General features: G+C 45.8%; 1 protein-coding gene across 11 annotated transcripts in view; it reads right to left on the bottom strand.

The window, feature by feature from the left end:
* The window catches only part of wdfy3 (WD repeat and FYVE domain containing 3), a 71,518-nt gene that overhangs the window by 7,573 nt on the left and 46,191 nt on the right, over window positions 1-17,754 (bottom strand). For 8 of the 11 annotated variants that reach the window (XM_069523315.1, XM_069523320.1, XM_069523316.1 and 5 more), the window contains 30 exons: window positions 16,547-16,658; window positions 16,175-16,365; window positions 15,922-16,074; window positions 15,582-15,655; window positions 15,324-15,485; window positions 15,121-15,215; window positions 14,812-14,932; window positions 14,079-14,296; window positions 12,543-12,739; window positions 12,257-12,391; window positions 11,508-11,687; window positions 10,751-10,984; window positions 10,467-10,566; window positions 9,721-9,881; window positions 8,154-8,383; window positions 7,137-7,246; window positions 6,588-6,770; window positions 5,868-6,025; window positions 5,672-5,749; window positions 5,218-5,448; window positions 3,358-3,526; window positions 3,033-3,196; window positions 2,582-2,730; window positions 1,963-2,083; window positions 1,755-1,840; window positions 1,543-1,623; window positions 1,028-1,082; window positions 816-935; window positions 577-694; window positions 332-438 (listed from right to left, as the gene is read on the bottom strand). In XM_069523315.1, the coding sequence (XP_069379416.1) occupies window positions 332-438; window positions 577-694; window positions 816-935; window positions 1,028-1,082; window positions 1,543-1,623; window positions 1,755-1,840; window positions 1,963-2,083; window positions 2,582-2,730; window positions 3,033-3,196; window positions 3,358-3,526; window positions 5,218-5,448; window positions 5,672-5,749; window positions 5,868-6,025; window positions 6,588-6,770; window positions 7,137-7,246; window positions 8,154-8,383; window positions 9,721-9,881; window positions 10,467-10,566; window positions 10,751-10,984; window positions 11,508-11,687; window positions 12,257-12,391; window positions 12,543-12,739; window positions 14,079-14,296; window positions 14,812-14,932; window positions 15,121-15,215; window positions 15,324-15,485; window positions 15,582-15,655; window positions 15,922-16,074; window positions 16,175-16,365; window positions 16,547-16,658 (4,293 nt within the window). The remainder of the gene's footprint in view (window positions 1-331; window positions 439-576; window positions 695-815; window positions 936-1,027; window positions 1,083-1,542; window positions 1,624-1,754; window positions 1,841-1,962; window positions 2,084-2,581; window positions 2,731-3,032; window positions 3,197-3,357; window positions 3,527-5,217; window positions 5,449-5,671; window positions 5,750-5,867; window positions 6,026-6,587; window positions 6,771-7,136; window positions 7,247-8,153; window positions 8,384-9,720; window positions 9,882-10,466; window positions 10,567-10,750; window positions 10,985-11,507; window positions 11,688-12,256; window positions 12,392-12,542; window positions 12,740-14,078; window positions 14,297-14,811; window positions 14,933-15,120; window positions 15,216-15,323; window positions 15,486-15,581; window positions 15,656-15,921; window positions 16,075-16,174; window positions 16,366-16,546; window positions 16,659-17,754) is intronic. The other 3 variants (XM_069523313.1, XM_069523314.1, XM_069523319.1) reach the window with 1 other exon arrangement.

Raw genomic sequence — 17,754 nt, 5'->3', positions numbered from 1 at the left:
CTACTCTAGTCCTCCATGTTTAACAACTGAGCAGCTGTGAAAACAGAATTTGCAGTTGTAGAAAGAATTTTGTGAATTTGAAGTCAGATAGAAAAAAGCTTTAGTTGCATTTTTATTTTGGTCACAATACAAATTCTCCCTGCTCTAACTTATGCCTGAAATATCTCAGTAGAAGCTGAATAAAAGTGATTAATGTATCTGAGGAGCATGTTTTCAGCTTATTACAAATTCAATTCCACCCATTCCTAAATTTCTGTAACCACGGTTCACCCGTGAAAACATTCAGATGATGAGCAGAACACTCATCAGCCAATGAAAGTTCAATTCAAACCTGAAGTCTGAGGAAAATCTGTGTGAAAGGCTCCATTCGGACCAGGTACGAGGCCACGATCATGGCTGACGAGTAGTGCGTGCCGTAGTGGTAGGCCGGGGTTTCACCTGCAGCGACGGAAAACAAAACAAACAAACAAAGAGTGAAATTTCTCAAAAAAAACTAATAATATGAAATGAACACTTGGAATAGAAATAACAGCCTATTCATTGTCTCCAGGTGTTAACTCGTCTCTGGCCTCTTACCGTTGGGGTCTTCCCAGTCCTTGTACCTCTTCTTATACTGTGTCAGTCTGTCTTCCGTCTGGGCGCCCATGGGCTTGGCGAGGTTGCGGAAAGTCTTGGGGTTGCTCAGGTCCAGCTCCTGGTTAACATTACCAAAAGTTAGACCGAATGGGAGTTCACGCAAAGTCTTGAAGTTTAGTCGCGCTGCAGCCACGAAACCAGTTACTGGTCGAGAGCGGAGAAAGAACAGCTTCACTCACCTCGGCGTCGTAGTCGGCCAGGATCCAGGGGAAGACAGGATACTGCATCAGGTCGTTGTAGGAGCGTCCTGCCAGCGTGTTCAGATGCATCAGGTACTGGAAGTTACTGATCTCTCCTCGCTGGAAAACAGATCACACACACACACACATCAGTGAGGTTTGTGTTTGGAGGAGCTGATATGACGAATCACAAGTTTGGACTGATGAGTTACCTCCCATCTTTGAGTCACAGACTTCTCGCCGACCAGTGTGCTGAGCAGACCAGATCTGAAAACACCAGAACAGGGAGGTGGTTGAGTTAAAACTTCTTCTTCGTGTGTTAAATGTGGGACTGTTTTCATTAACGTGATCGATTCCTGTCGCATAAAAGTCCTATAGAAGATTTTTGGGGGCCAATACTGATGAAAGGGAGGAAAAAACTTCTGATACCGATAAATCAGACAGTATATATATTTTTAAAAATGAGAAGATTCCGTTAGATGTTCTAATGACAAAGATGTTTAATTGGGGTTTGATATATTACAGTTTACCATCAACTTTATTATAAACAACTATAAAGAAAACACAAATACAAAACTCGATACCTAAATGTCTTTAAATAGCTCAACTCATATTATCAGTAAAATATAAAGGATCTGATCAAAATTCCACAAAGATTTTAAAAACAAAGCAACATAAATGAATATCTAACCTTTCAACGAATCATCTCACAACATTTGAATCTTACCCCTGTTCCACGCTGGTGTTCGGCCTCTGACCTGAAACCGACTCCGAGCTGTCGGCCAGTGAAGGCACCACAGCCAAGAACCTGCAGGAAGTCAGAAGCAAAATTGTGTCTCTCACATCTTTGAAGAGATCGCTCACAGTGATTAGCGGCTGCCGATCAAACACCAAACACATTTGTCTTTTATTTTTTTAAACTACTCTTCTCTTCTGTACCTTTGGTAAACTTTGTTGCGGACCCCTTTCTGGAAAGCTAACAGGTAGTTCCTCCCGTCCGCTGAAAACACTTCCACGGCCATGGGCTGAAAGAGGAAGAAGACACACCAGTCACACATTCGCATTTCAAGAGCTGATGCTGGTGTTTGTGTGTGCGTGTGTGTGTGTGTGTGTGTGTGTGTGTGTGTGTGTGTGTGTGTGTTCTGACCTGCAGAAGGTAGCGTCTCTTGTGCACCTCCTTGATGTCCTCGTAGGCGAAGATGCTGCAGGTTCTCTTTAACTGGCTCTGGCCTTGTCTGGCTCCTCTGGGGATGATGGCCTCATGCAAACTGGAAAGAACATTTTTTTTTTAAAATAACATTTCTATTCAGAGTTTGCTGCCCCTGTTTATTAAACATTTAAAAAATAACAATACTCTAAATAAGATGCGTGTGGAATATTCCTCATCAACTACTTCATCACCCATCTGCCATTTAAAGCCGATACTTTGCTTAATTTCTCCAGCACCTGAGAGGAACATGATAAAATCTATGAACCATCTGTTGGTGACAGGTTTTTTTTTTTTTTTTTTTTTAAAGAAAAATCACAAAAAAAAAAACAAGTCAAAGCTTTTCTGTCTGCATCACAACACATGCTCCCTCAGCAGCATTACATCATCCTGGCAGCAGGAGCTCCCACTGCAGCGTCCAGAGGAATGAAGTCATCGTTCAAAAGTACAGTGACTGTGTCATCTGTGAGCTGCAGCTTCAGGATTCATGACTCAGCTCGGGTGTTTAGTCTCAACGCTCCTCGAACACAAACACACAGACTCAGAGGTGTGGACCTACTTTGTCGGCAGCGTGTCAATGTCCCTGATCTCCCTGGACACGGTCATGGTGTAGCCGTCGATGACGTAGAAGTGCTCCTTTCCGAACAGCAGCAGACCCTCGCTGGTGTCCAGACCCTGAACTCTGGCACAGCGATACATGTGCTGAATCTGGAACAACGGATGTGACAAACAACCGAGGGTTCATTTGCTGAAACAATTTTATGGATCAAATTCTGCAACAGTACTTTCTGCCTAACTCGGTGACTTCTGTTAAAACAGCTCCAGTGGATCTGCTCAGTTTCCATCAGACGTTACAGCAAGTTATCAAATCACCTCCCAAACTATGCTCGGGTCTCTCTTACAAAAATAAATGTCGAATCCCAATTTTTTCAGCCTATAGAAGCTGCGATAGGAAACGTTATGAAAATCCTTTTCTTTTAATTCATCTGCCGGTGCGTCCCTTCTCTGACCTTCTCTCCTTCCTCCAGGAGGCGCAGCAGTGATGTGTTGTCGGTCCTCTGCTCCTCCTCTGGGCCTCCTGACTCCAACAGCTGCTCCTGAAGCTGCTCCTGACTGTCCTCGTCCGCTCCGTCCGCCGTGGACCGAGACCTCTTCAGAGGGGCCTTCACCAGACCTGGAGAGCAGAGACAGAGAAGACGGAGCTTTTAGTTTGAACTCAGACACCAACCGGTGACTCTCGGCCTCCTGCACTTCACAGGGACGATGTGAAAACAACGATCTAATGATGTGAGAGTTTTAAACGCTACATGAACCTCTCTGCTGCTGCCTCCGTACCTTTGACCCTCGCGATGGTGTCCTCTCCGTGCTCGGGCTCGTGCTGCGTGGTCTCTCCCTCGGTGCTGTGCTCCACAGAGTGCTGGTACATGCCGGGGTTTCCAGACAGCAGACGCACGTAGTACTCTTTGCTGTCGTAGCTGATGGCTCGCCGGTAACGCAGAGGCTTCTGGAGGGGCGGAGAGAGAACGAGAAGGAGGTGAGTCTGACTCCAGGTTGGGTAAAAGGTAATTAGTGGCTCCTATTATGAATTCTATGACCTCTTCTTCCTCTGCATGGAAATTAAATTCAACATCAGATCTGTCATCGGTCAGTTTATCATCTTTAGGTTTAATCTGTTGTGTAAATTATGACCTTAAATAAAGTCAAGAGACAGCAGAGAAGAAAACCTTGAGACGACTGCAGAGCCACACTTGATGTCTCATTAATGTTTTGGAGAATACTTCATTCTCAAACAGGGATTTACTGTATGTGCAAACACATGCAAAGTCAAAACCTCTGGCATTAAAAGTCACAGCAAAATATACGAGAAGCATCAGCGGTGCTAATGTCCCGACATGCAAATCATTCATTTCACTGAACACAACAACACAAACATTCTCTTTTGCTGGATTTTCCAGCAGACACTCGTTACGGTGGCAGATGTTTCCAGTCCTCAGCAGATCACTGAAGCTGTCGAATCAGTGATGTCACACTCTTTATTTTGTTTTCGTCGTTATTAAGTATTAAACACGCCGTCATGCAGTCACAGCAGACGTCACCAGGGGCTAAAATGTCTTGTGCACTTCAGACCTGGCCTCGCTCGGGGTCCCCAGCCAGAGCTGAGGGTACAAGAGGAACCAGAGGAGGGGAGGAGCGCTGGAGGAGGTAAAGAGAGGGAGGAGGTTTGTGAGGCCGTTACGATGCTGTATTGATACTGTTGGATCCTTCAGGCTGCACAGTTACTGCTAACACCCGGTAGAAAAGGTCAATGAAGCTTAGAGGAGAATTCAGAAGTGTTTTTCTCAAGTGTTTCATTCGGGTTTTTTATGGAACTGGGACCTTTTCTGCCGTTGTGGCCTTGAGCAAGGCAGGGAAGCCAAAAGCTGTAGAGGGCAAATGTCAACTGATGGCATTTTATTGGGAACGAAAATCCCTCGACAACCCCGTGAGCACGTTAGAATTATAAATCATCATCAGGCCTGTGGGACGGTTTGATTCCACTTAAACTTTCCTTTATTTGTTCTGACATCAAGAGATTCTTAAAACTTTAGAAATTAATAATTGGAGTATCCACGCGTTCCCCATTTTGCGGCACTGATATAAACACGAATCAAAGTGATGCATCTCTCTGTGTCCTCCTGACCGAATAAATGATTGTGCAGCGAGTGTAGAGAGACACCCGTGGGCAAACAGACGGGAGGGATTATCCGTCCAGCAAACAAAGCTAAATGTGTCCCGGTGGTGCCAGGAAAAAAAACCCTGAGCCACCGGCTGCTGGTGTCACTTCCTCACATGACAGCGATGAGCTCTGTTAGAGCCATTCTTACAAGTTCACTGCTGCGGACACAGTTCTCGACATGATGGATTTGAAATATTTCTTTTGAAGGATGTACATAAATGTACATTAATGTCCTTCATTCATTAAAATGCTGCTGGTCCCATTTTAGTTTGAAAACTCTGGATCTGCATTTCAGTCCGGACGAGCAGAAACGTCCAAGAAAAGAAATTCCTCCTCTGACTTTTCACCATTGTTGTTCCTGGTTTGTAGAATTTGAGAGATTTTTTTAGTTTTAAAATCAAAACAAAACAGTGCGGAGTCATTCTGATGACCTCACTGTCGTACTGTTCGACGTTAACTACCCGTTTGAAGCTGAGTACCTGCGCAGAGTTGGTGTTTGTCTCCGTCTCAGGGATGTATGGGTAATGGATGTAGAACATGTCGTTGCGGACCATCTTCTTCCTCATCCTGCAGGGCCCCTCCGTCATCTCCAGCACGAACTTGTCCAGGTGGGAGCCGATGGGGGGCCCCCAGAGGCCGCGCTCACGCAGCAGCTCGTACTCGATGGACGCCCACTCCTCGGTCACGTACTTGAGAGTGTTCTGCTGCCGCTGGGGGAGAGAGAGAGGGAAGGATGAAGTGAGAGGGGTCAGTCAATCTCTCCTGACCGCGCCGCACCAACTTTCATTCAGAGAAAGTGAAACCATTTAAACCCGAGGCCACATTTTCACGTTTCTACCTTGAAGACGTTTGTGTGATTTAGAGCCAGACGAGTCGTAAATGTGGTTAAATCTGTTTTATTCTATCCACTGAGTGATGATGCACATGCGTTACCTCTTGATATTCTTTGTACTGCATGGCCACCAGGTCTCGAACAACAGCAATGTGTGTGAACATCCACTGGAATGTCTCCTGTTGGTCAGACACAGCAGGATTTTAATAACACAACGATGACTGACACATCGTTCAGGGACGTTTGTGTTTCCACGCTCGTGCAGCGAGTGTTTGAGTGTCAGCGTGTGTTCGGTACCTGTGCAGAGAGGCTGTTCTTGTTCAGGCTGTTCTCCTTCTTGTTGCGGCGGACGCCCGTCAGCTTGGAGAGACCGAAGCCGCTGCTGACTCTGGACAGTTTGGACTGGGTCGCCGGTGCCACCGCTTCACCGCGGCTGATGCACTTCTTCTCATGGACTGCAACAGTGAGACGGGAGAAACTAATGAGTCACATTTAGTGATTTTCAATTGTCACCTTACAACCAGAAGGTTCTGGGCTTCAACTCTGGCTTCATTCCACAAGACGGGCAGCTCATGTGGGCGATGGACGTTTGTAAGAAGTTTTCCTGTATCTGTGAACGCCCTGAACTCTATCTGGTCTGTGGAATTCTTCCTTGAGGCTTTTGTAACTTTTAGGAAATTTAACTTCTGGTTGTCTGACAAAGTGAAGAGTCAAAACTTTTGAACAATTACCTGATTGACCAGCCTGCTTACACAAGCAAAACACACGATCTGATTAAGTGAGCAACGGAAAGAAAGCAGGTCAGCAATAAAAGGCTCCTAATGGCAGTGCTCCAGATGAAAGCATTCGACAAACAACAAGAGGCATTTCTAAAAAAAAAGGATTTCGTTATATAATGATCAGACGTTAACACTCGGAGGGAATAAAGGGCGTGACAGATTCAAACCGTTGAGCTACTTTACGGCAGGTCTACGTGGTTTTATCTTGGTGTGTGGGTATTTTTCCAGCATCCCTTACCCAGGTGGTTCTGCCAGCTCTTCAGGGCCGGCTCCTCCAGGGCGGGACGTGCCGTGACGATGTCCACGTGGCCTCGGTCGTTACAGGGCAGAGACACCTTGAAGATGTCCTCCAGCATCTGACGCTTGCTGTGCATCAGCTCGGTCCACACGCGGTTCACAGCCTTCAACAGCAGCTGCCGCCCTGCGCAGACACGACCATGGTTGATTTTCACACTATCATAACCTCATAGTGTCATTTCATGGCAGTTATCAGATTCAATCCCGTAGATTTTTTTTAATGAGACATTTGTAAAACTCATTTTTAATGTGTGAACGGCTTCACGTCAAATGGGGTTTGTTTAAAAAGTCTAATTCATTTGAACGCAGCTCATTAAACCTGAGAAAGCATCAAAATATCAAGATCAAGAAATAAATTCACTGTCAGTTGTTTGGATTTGGATTTAAGGAATTTCTATTTTCCTCCTGAGGAGAAAAACACCATCAACACACACATGCAAACAGTCGGTGGGTTAAACAGGTTCACACGGCTCTCCCAGCTCTCCCTCACCCTCGCTGACGTCCTGGCTGTGTGTGGCATCAGCCTCGTTTTCTGTGGGCATCATGACATGCCAGGTCGTCATTCTGGCCTCCGCCTCCAGACCGAAGCCCTCCACGCTGCTGCAGACAAACACACAGCGGCTCAGTACCAACCCTCAGACCTAAGACGAGGACTGGGGGGGGGGGTTTGATTGTTTTGCTCCTCTGAAAGTCGTGCAGCAGGTTGTTATTGTTTTCCCAGCGTGGTGAGAACAGTCTCTCCTCACCCGCTGCCGTTCTGGACGAACAATCAGTAGATTCTGGCAGGACACTCGCTCGCAAAGAAGACAGAGGACACGACGCAGTCGAAGAGACTCAGTGGATGAGTTTTAGTGATAATCTCAAATAAACCTCACGTCAGGGACAACAGAACCACAAACATGCACTTAAAATAAAAACATGTGATATCATTTGTAATTTAAATTTAAATTTGTGTTTTTACCACATTACATTAATGTTTACATTTGTATTAATAGAGTTTCTGAATCACGCCTTCTTTACAGAACCAAATTTACCACTTAGACAGATTTTTATTTGACATAAAGAAGTGGAAGTGTTTTCAGAATCATCTGTTTTAACTTTTATACTGTTACGACTCAGATTAACTTGCAGTAAAAACTGCATTAAGAAGCCACGTTTAACAATTTACAAGGTTTCACATGTAGAGAATTTCTAGTTCTTGGATTTCTCCCGATGAAAATACTTAATCCGACATTCATGCATCTGTGAACATCCAGGTTAAAATGTTTTTAATTCGATATCATTAACAATTCCCTTTGATTAGGTCACTGATATAATCATAGTGGCCTCATGTAGATGAATGAGTAGTAGAATCTGAATAGTTAAGTTAGTTTTCAGACAGATTCTGACATCACATGCTGTATTTTCTCTTTTCAAAGTCACAGGACCAAAACAGCCTTTTTACAACCCTCCCACACAGACTGTTGCAGGAGGTTCAGCTCAGGCAGCAGGTCTCATGTCTCCTTACCTCCCACTGTGCAGGCAGATGAAGCAGTGAGCCAGACACGCCACGAAGTCCTGGTCGTGGTTGCCCGGCCCGAGCACCAGGTTGCGGTTGACGGTCAGGACCCGCAGGGCGTCCAGCAGGGCCACCTGCTGAGCGACCGTCTTGTGGGGACGGCAGAGCTGGTAGAGCACCGTCCGGTTCAGACAGTGGTAGATGGTGTCGAGGGACAGGCCCTGCGAACGCCTCTTAGACTGGAGGAGTAAAACACAGGGGAGGTCAGAGGGAGAGAGAAGTTCAGCCGAGGAAAGGAGATTGTGGTTGTAGCCGTTGCTTTGCTGTGTTGAACAAAGCCGCTGTGGAAATACTGGAAGATTTATCTGAGCAACCGGAGCTGAACTGGGTTAAGTTGTTCGTGAATGTAGCTTTGTTATTCTAGTGTTGCTGTTTTGTCTGAACAGAGAAGTGCTTTAAGACTTTAAGTGGAGAGACACTGTTATGAATTACTTATGTGAGTATTGAGCTAATATGCTACATATCCTCTATTTTATATTCTGCTCACAGACTCGCTGCTGCACTGGTGCCTGACACCGAGAGGATGCTTGTGTGTGTGTGTGTGTGTGTGTGTGTGTGTGTGTGTGTGTGTGTGTGTGTGTGTGTGTGTGTATTAAAACAGCTGATGACACACCTGCGTATATTGTAATTACTACTGTGTGCCTCGGCATTGAGTCGACGGCCTTCTGAATCACTACACACCATTTCGAAGACACAAAGGCACATTATGTTTTGAAAAATCTGTTTCGGAGGCTAATCCTCTAATCTTCTTACTCGCACAGCAGAGTGTGTCGAAGGCCTTGGGGGGGGGGGGGGGGGGGGGGCAAAGTCCGCACATGAACTTAACTCAGAAAATAAAGTCTGCACTCGACTACTGTAAAGTTAAAACAGAAAAGCTCAATTATTTATCCTTTTTATCATGTGTGCATCCTGGAAAAGTCTTTTTTCACTCAGTAAAATCTCTTTTTGATCTTTAATTGCAGCGCCACCATCAGGCCAATTGATTCCAAATCACTCCAGACGTTTGAATGCAGATACAGATGACGGACATCACCAGGGGAGAAATACTCGTCCTCGTCCACACACACATTCAGTCACAGCAGCTGCACTCAGGCTCTAAATGGAAGAAAACAGCTGGATCTAATTCTTGCGCCTTCACTGGCTAACATGAGCAAATGAATGAGGCCTGATGGATGCGGCTGATCTAATTTAATCCTGAGTGGGTTCCTCAGACGCATTAACTGGAAGAAGAATCACAGAAGGAGCGTTTTCATTCCTGCGAGCGGCGGCGGCAGCGCACAGGCGGCGTCTGTCTGCCTCAGGCCGACCAGCCTCACAGACTGAGCGGCTCACAAGAAGCACCTCCTGAATCCTGGTGCATTTTGTCTGAGTGTCAACTATAATTTGACTCTGGCACAGAACCACAGATCATCTTAAAGTCAGATCTACTGTAAAGTAAGTCACACTGGTGCCTAAGAGAAACTCAGGAAACTCTAATTCGCAGGACGGCGGTTTGTTCCGTGGTTTTGGACTGTACCTGTCCGATGAGCTGCACGATGAAGTCCACCACCAGCTTGGAGTCCTTGTTGAACATGCCCTGCCACAGCTTGTCCACCACCCGCTGAGTGAAGTAGAAGACGTTGTTGACCAGGATCTGGTAGCTTCCGCTGCTGCTGAGCGGCAGAGAGGCATCTTCGCCTGGAGGGAGACGGGCGGCAAGAGAGAAGGTCAAACTCCTTAAAAGCAAAAAGGGGGCTGCTGACAAAGTTTACACCAACAATTCATCACTTATTTATTGGTTGTTAAAAACCTCTCAGTGTTTTTAACCGATCGACAGTTGAAGCTGTGTCTGTATTCGAAGGACAAAAACATGTCGCCTTTGTCTAATGATTCTTGGAGAAATAAACCACAGCATGAAGCCTCGTAAAAATGCTGAAGGTGCTCGCAGTTCTATCTGCGTCAGACTGTGTTTTGCTGAGTCATGATGCAACCATTAGAGCTTCTCTCAGAGCCAAATGAGGAATCGGTGCAAGCTGTCCTGCAGCAAATTCATCCAGGCCATTTTCTGTCCTATCATCAGTTAAACTATAACCGGCCGAACCCAAGTCCATTTTGTTTTCACTCTATGAGATCATCTAAGGGAAGAAGCCATTGAAAATCTGGGATTGATAAAAAAAATTTAGGTTTATGTTCATTTTAATGTGTGTGGGAAAGAAAGTCCAGTTTGTCTGGTAGAGACTGTGTTGCATGAGACACATGAGACACGTGAGACTTTGCTCTGACCTAACAGGACGTCGGCGGCCAGCAGATGCTCCATGACACCGTCCAAGATGTTCGACTGAAACTCCTTCTGCTGAGTTCTGGTGGAGCGCTCCGGAGAGGCCTGGTGAACGGAAAAAGTCAAATCACACATTTACACATCCAGTATTATTATTATTATTATTATTATTGTTTGGTCCCTTTCCCTGCTGCAGAGGACAGTTAACTCAAATCTCAAACTCTGCGAACACATTTCTCTTTAGTTCTGGTCAGTTTGTGGTTTGGTGACTCCGCCATCACCCCCTCACCTCCAGCAGAAGGTCGATGATGGGCGTCTGCTTGCTGGCCGGCGTCATGCACAGATTGTCCATGATCAGGACCCTCATGAAGTCGAAGACATATTTTTTGGCCGGGTGGTTGGTCAGGGACGTCTTGGAGCCCACGTTGCAGTATTCAGACTGGCTGCGGTTCATACCAGAGTCACCGGCGAAGGCCTTGAACTCCTCGATGGGAGAACCCGCTTCATCGTCCAAATCGGTGACCTGGGATGGATGGAGGGATGGAGAGAATAAAAGCAATAAAAATATAAATCTAGATGTGTCTTTATTCCCAGTTCTACAAAGCAAACTCTTTTCTCTGGATATGTAAGTTAGTGTGAGAGCATTTTGCAGAAGCACCAAAATATCTTTCAGTTCTGGGAAAAACTGCAGCGTTCTTCAATTTGTTCTTGAAAGTGCAGCAGTGGAGATTGAAAAGAAATTCCAAAGGGGTGATAACTTCAGCTTTTTAAAGCCCCTTAAGAGAAAGTCAATATGTCTGAGGCGAGTTGTTGGAGATGGTGATCAATACGTGTGATTACTTTCACTGGTGATGAGATTTTTTGCCTTTAAACTCAAAGTTAGGCCCATTATCTCAGTCTGGGGATAAAGACTTCTCATGCATTGTAAATTAAGGATTTGACACAAGAGATTTGTGTAGAAAATAAATTATTCCTTTGTGGTCACAGGTTGTCGATTTCTTTCTGGCCTGAATGGATTCAGAGTAAGTAAAAAGGTTCAGACTCACCATCTCAGAGTAGGGCCTGATGTTGAAGGGGAAGACGGAGGCTGCCAGGGCGCAGAGGAACTCAGCGCCGTGCCACATCTGTGCCAGGTCGGGCACGTTGTGGTAAAGATACCTGAAGAACTGCATGAGAGTGACGGGGTACTCCCTGAGCCAGGAGCCTTCCTCCTCTGACTGCCACGGCTGGAGATGAGAGACGCAAGAAACCAAATCAAGAGCCAACTTTAAACAAACACTCAAACTTCCCGTGCTAAAGCAGCTGAAGTGTTTGTTCGTAGTTCAAATCTCAGGCCGAGCAAAAAAAATAGATAAGTGGAACTCCCTCAGCAGCAGACTCTGCCACTATCGAGCGACTGCAGGAGCTGCCGTGAAGCTTCTCAGCAGCGAGCGCTGAGCGTCAGAGTGTGTGGATGAGGATGAGGACGACGTGTGTGCCAAATCAGTTCTGTTGGATTGCTGAAGCTTAAAAAGGCCCCTTCAGAGAATCCAGGGATGATCCAGCACTTGTTACGAAGCACATAAAACGGATGAGCACGAGAAACCTCACACGTTGGTGTTCTCCAAGATATAAACGTCCTGTGTGGGAGGGTTCAGAAATGATTTGTTGGATCTAATTAGCAAACTAAGCACTCAGAAGGTTTATGCTGAAAGAATTGTGACCTGAAGGAATGAATGAGTGAATCTCTGAGTGTACGGCGGCTTAACATTGTGAGATAATATTGTCATGTTGGTTTGAAAACTTTGGTTCCTACCAGGTTGAGCATGCTGCGGAGCATGGCCAGCAGCAGGAAGGCGGCCTCGGTGCACACGCTGTGGATGGAGCCCACCACTGACGCACTGGAGGCTGGGATGCCAAAGATGAACGTCCAGATGGAGTCCAGGTCGAACTGAGAGGACAAACACACAAACTGGGGTAATACACAGTCATGAAAACACGGTGTTTAATACTGGGAATTCTTTTTAATTGACACATGTTCTTTGCAAATCAATTCTTAGTTACTAGGGTAAAAAAGAAGGAAGAAGGTCGGGTGTACTAACATGTACCTGCAGGCTGTCCGGCAGCTCGGTGATGGGCTGCTGGAGGAAGAGAGCCATCAGCAGGAAGTAGAGCTCGGGCACGTTGGTGTGTTTGGGCAGCAGCGTCTGCATCACAGGGAATCCTGGGAAGTGGCAGGCGTCACGGTTGATCTCTCGCAGCGTGGAGCGTCCGCCGGCGCTGCGACCCACGTTGAAACCTAAAGAAGGCGGTGAGATAAATGAATGTCAGGAGAACAGCTACGGTGTTTGAAGATGAGGTTTTCTGCAGACGCCTTCTGGCTAAAGCACCTACGGGCGGCTCTGGATACAGCTGGGGTACCTGGTTTTTGGTTTAACCAGGCAGGACGTGGTTAAAGTAATAACCCGGGACGGTAATCTGAGCTAATCAGACGGGAGGAGTGTCGGAAACTGAGCACTAACAAAATAACTGAAAGGCATAAAGATCAGGATTTGGTTGAGCAAGAAGACAAACTCCAAATAACACCAGTGGTGGGACAAAGTACATTTAACTACTGCACTTTTACAATACATTGCCTTACATGTTCACTTTTGATTGATATTTTTTAAATATTATATATTAAGTATTTAATCAACCAGGTGACAGTAGATCCTCCCTCCATGAGAGAAAAACTGAAAGAATGGAATGGAAGAGGCCAAACTCAGCCATCATGACTTAGTGGGGAACAGGCTACACTCTGCAAGTACTTTTACTTTTAATTTAGAAGTAAGTATACTTACATCTTAGGTACATTTTTACTTGAGCACATTTATTTGTACTTTTATTGAAGTAAATGTGTGAATACTGAAATACTTAACCACTGAATGAGATGAAGGGTTTTATACTCGTAGCATATTTGAACAAGCTTCAGCCACGAACGCTCTGTTGTGTCGTCACTAAGGGTTTCTCTAAGTTAAGGTCAATGGTTCTCTGGAGGTTGATGAGCTGATACTGGTTCAGTTGTTTGTCAAGAAGAAAAATTAATTCAGTAGAAGAATCGCGACAATGATTTTTTATCCATATGGTTGAATTTTGTAGAATTAGAGCATAAAAATGTCTGATAAGCAAAAATAAAAAATCGTTAGGAAGCAAAAGTTTTTTTTTTTTTGCTAAACTTAATGATTTTTCTTTCAACGTTAAAAAGACAGAAAACCATTGAGCTCAGGAGGGACTATGACAGCAGCAGCAGCAGGAAGGGATAAAAAAAGAAAACACGAACCCTTGGCCGTGCGGCGCACAAACTGCGCAGCTTTCTGTTTACTGAACGAGGGCCAACTCCGGTGGAAAGCGTTGGCAGAGTGAGGAGAGGCGTCTGCTGAGCCATGTTACAACATAAAGGTGTTTACACAACTTCACTGCATCCTTCTGACCTCCTCCCTCACGGGAGAGGGGAAGTCAATGCAGACGCTTAAAGAATTGAACTGTTTAGAATATTTAACAAGCGTTGTTAAATGTTAACTTGGGCACACGTCCTGCTAAGACAAACGTGTGCGATAACTGTGGCGATCCCGAAGACGCCGCGGGGCTCGTGCACTCACCGAGCACTGTGCCGATCTTATTGGTCAGGACGGAGTCGGTGTGGTCGAGCCAGCCGCCCCCACTGAGGCCCTCTTTGAAGCGGTTGAGGATGGACTGGTTGGAGAGCAGCACCACCAGGATCCACAGAGCTGCCGTCACCGTGCTCGAGTGAAGGTGTTCCTCCATGAACATCAGGAGCCAATCGAAGCCCATCGTCCGCACCAGCTCCTCACACGCCCTGCAGGGGGAGACAGAGAGCAGGAAGGGGGTGAACAGACGGGCCAGCAGCCACTGGCACTTCTTAAAATACCGATTTTTAATATTTATATGAATAAATAAATTCAACACCATTCTGTTATAACGTGCTGCGGATTTTGCCAAATGAAAAATGTTGACATGAGGTTGACCCACCGCTGGTTTGTGAGCTGCCCGTTTAAAGTTCGTCAATTTGTCCTTCGCCATCTTGGTTTTTAGAAACCACAAATATTTGGAGGAGGGGTGGGTGGAGCCTGAATGATTGACGCCCCCAATGCGTACAGTGCTTTATCGTCTATTTGACTCTATGATTTAAAAAAATGTTGGTAAGGAACTTGTCGAGTCAGAATTAGAATAACGTCCGTCCATATCTTTATCCTCTACAGATCCAGGAAACTCGCCGCTAGACTTTGACATGAATTTTAATATTCTGTTGAAATGACTCCCCCAGGGAGTCTTGGTTTTTGGGGGGACAATACTTTCAGGTTAAAGTCTTACTGGGCGTTGACGGTGCATTTCTCTTTGGTGGTGAAGAGCAGTCTGAGCAGGTTGTCCAACAGTCGGTTTCTCAGCAGAATGAGGTTTGCTGACAGCAGGCCGCCAAAATCATCGTCGTTACCTGGAGACACAAGGAGAATCACAGACTGAGTGAAGATTTGTTTCAACGAGCAAACATCAGATTCAAGTTGAGTTTTTTCAACCACATATAAACACGAGTCAGATTTGCCCTGAAACGTTTTAGATGGGATTTAACAAACATCTGCTGAACAAGCCGCATTTGAAAACACGGAGAAGATTCATCGTTACCTCCATCGATCTTCTCCTCGTTATTGATTTCCATGACGACAAACTTCTCACACACCGCAAACGTGGGAAGAGTCGAGGAGATGAACTGGCCGAACCTGTGAGTTGAAGAAGAGACGACGAGCACTCGTTTAATATTTGTGTTTTTGAAGTGACCTAGAACATGGCTACTACACGGACGTGTGTGTGTGTGTGTGTGTGCTCACCGCAGCAGGTCATATGGGTTGGGGAAGCCCTGCAGCAACAGACTGAGCACGTTGCTGATGGCGGCGACGGTGGGCTGCGACAGGGACGTGTCTCTCAGGGTCAACAGCAGCCTCGGGATCAGCTGAAACTCCCGCAGCAGTTTGGCATTTTTAGCCGCCTCGCTGCTCGATACACACGGCGAGCGGTACACACGGTTAGATTAGACACAGAAATACAGAGTAACGTGAAGAAATATTAAAACCACTTATGGTACTCGCCTGGATTCTGTCAGCAGTTCAATGAAATGCTCGAACAGAGACAGATGGAGCTCGTAGGGAGCGTGGAGCCAGACCTGTGGAGCAGACGAAGCAGACTGAGGCTGGATCCACAAAACTGGGTTTTTTGTTTTAAAACACTGTTCTGCTCTGGGCTTTAAATTTCACTTTTCTGAAACACATTCCCTTCATGAAGGAAGGAGCGGCTGGAATTCTGGCACAGAGTGACCGAGTTTCTTGAAGAATACAGTAAAAAAACATTTTCTCTTTGGTTTACAGCCCGTCGTCATGTAGGTAATGGAATGAACTGGTACGATGGTTCAACATTCCCAGAATCCCTCACCTCGAAGTCACAGAGCAGGTCCTGGAAGGCGGTGGAGTTGGGAATGATGGAGGTTTCGTGGCCGCTGTCGACTGTTCCCACCAGAGAGAAGGTGAGGTGGAGGATGTGGCTGTTGAGGAGCGAGCGCTTCTTCTTCAGCAGCATGGCGAGCAGCTGCAGAGCAAGGACACGGTTTATTTTTTTTTTTATAACCAAACTGATTTGTTTAGAAAATCTCCACAGAAAAAACTTTTCACGCAGAGAAACATCTGACCTGGTATCCTTGGATGCGCTCCATCTCCTTACTGGCCAACGGGTTGCTCTTTACAACACACACCAAAGCTTTGACCGCCGCATACAGCCCCTCCACATCTGACGCCATGGCTACCAGGCCTAAGATGGCTGCCGCCCCACCCACATACTGTAGGTTGGTGGCCACGGGCTTGGGCACGAAGGCACGGACACCTGGTGGGTAATGATATGGAGAAGTGTGTTCACGTTCTATGAAGCTTTAAAGAAAGTGCAGAATTACGCATTGAAGACAAAAACTAAATTATTCCGTCAGGGCTCGAAGATGAAATGGTGGTTTGTGTGTTCTGTGATGTGATGCTGGTCTATTGCACCTCGTCACCGCGGCGTCGTTTACCTAAATATCCAATGACAGCGGCTCCAATGGTCCGGGCCGGCCCGTTGAGGTGGCCGGCGGCGTTGTGGATCAGCTTCACCGGAGTGGCGTTTTCATGAGAGGACACAGTGAGCTAGAAACAGACAGAGGGAGGGAGGGGTGAGGGGTCGGCATGAAAATCCAAAACCTCGTTCCTCTTTATGAAACTGTTTTTTCAGGGGAATCAGATTTGAATGTTGAAGCTGCAGTCTGAAATTTCTAAAAGGCTTTTATTTAACCGCTTTAAATGAAATATGAGATTAATGAGGAGCTTTATTCACTAATTATAACATGTTTGCCAATTTAGCAGGTAAAATAAACTGCACTATCAACTACCTAAATACGGCACTTATTTTAAATCTTAAAAACGTGAGGCTACTGACTGCTGCTATATTAAACCTCTCTCTTCCTGCTCCACGACAGCTGCCTGCTGGAAGAGAAAAGCCGCCTCTGCACTTCTTTGCTTTTGCTTCCCGTGAGTCGCCAGAGCAAAGCAGGCTGGGAAGTGCCAGGTGAGGGAGAGAGATAAGGACGGAGGAGGGACCTCGATTGAAGACCAACCACACTTTTGGTGGGATAGGATAATGGGAGGGTGTGTTATTAAATGTGAATGGTCATCCAGGCAAGTAGAGAGCAGATCTAATGTTGAAGAGGGAGTTTGATCTGAACACACCAGTGCACAAACGTGTGTGTGTGTGTGTGTGTGCACTTACATTTAAAAATAGAAAGGGAGCAATAGAAACTTCCTCAGAGTCTTTTTAATGCGTATTAATTATTTAAGATATGAATCTTTCCGCTCTGAAAACTTTGCAATTTCTGTTAAAGTTGCTCAGTGAAAACATCGTCGCTCTCTGAACCGAGGCACAGAGATGTTTGTTTTCCTCCGTCAGTGACATCAGACAGACGTGATGAAAGATAAGAGAGTGAGCTCAACACTGCGGCCGCTGACGCTCCGCTCAGTCTGACTCCAGCCTTTCCCCCACAGGAAACTCTCTCAGTCACTTAAGGTTCAAACAGAGCAGGTGATCTCGGTGTCAAATGATTTGGGTGAACAGAGAAAATAAAAAAGAAAAGATAGAGAGTTTGAGAATTTAAGAATGAACTCACTTGTCAAGGAAACGTTTGGAAGCCTGTATAAAATATATAAATTTACATTCTGCATTTCAAAGACTGGTTTTCCATTTTTAAAG

Source organism: Paralichthys olivaceus, chromosome 4, assembly GCF_024713975.1.
Source record: "Paralichthys olivaceus isolate ysfri-2021 chromosome 4, ASM2471397v2, whole genome shotgun sequence".
Taxonomy (NCBI): Eukaryota; Metazoa; Chordata; class Actinopteri; order Pleuronectiformes; family Paralichthyidae; genus Paralichthys; species Paralichthys olivaceus.
This window is presented reverse-complemented; position numbering and strand designations above follow the sequence as displayed.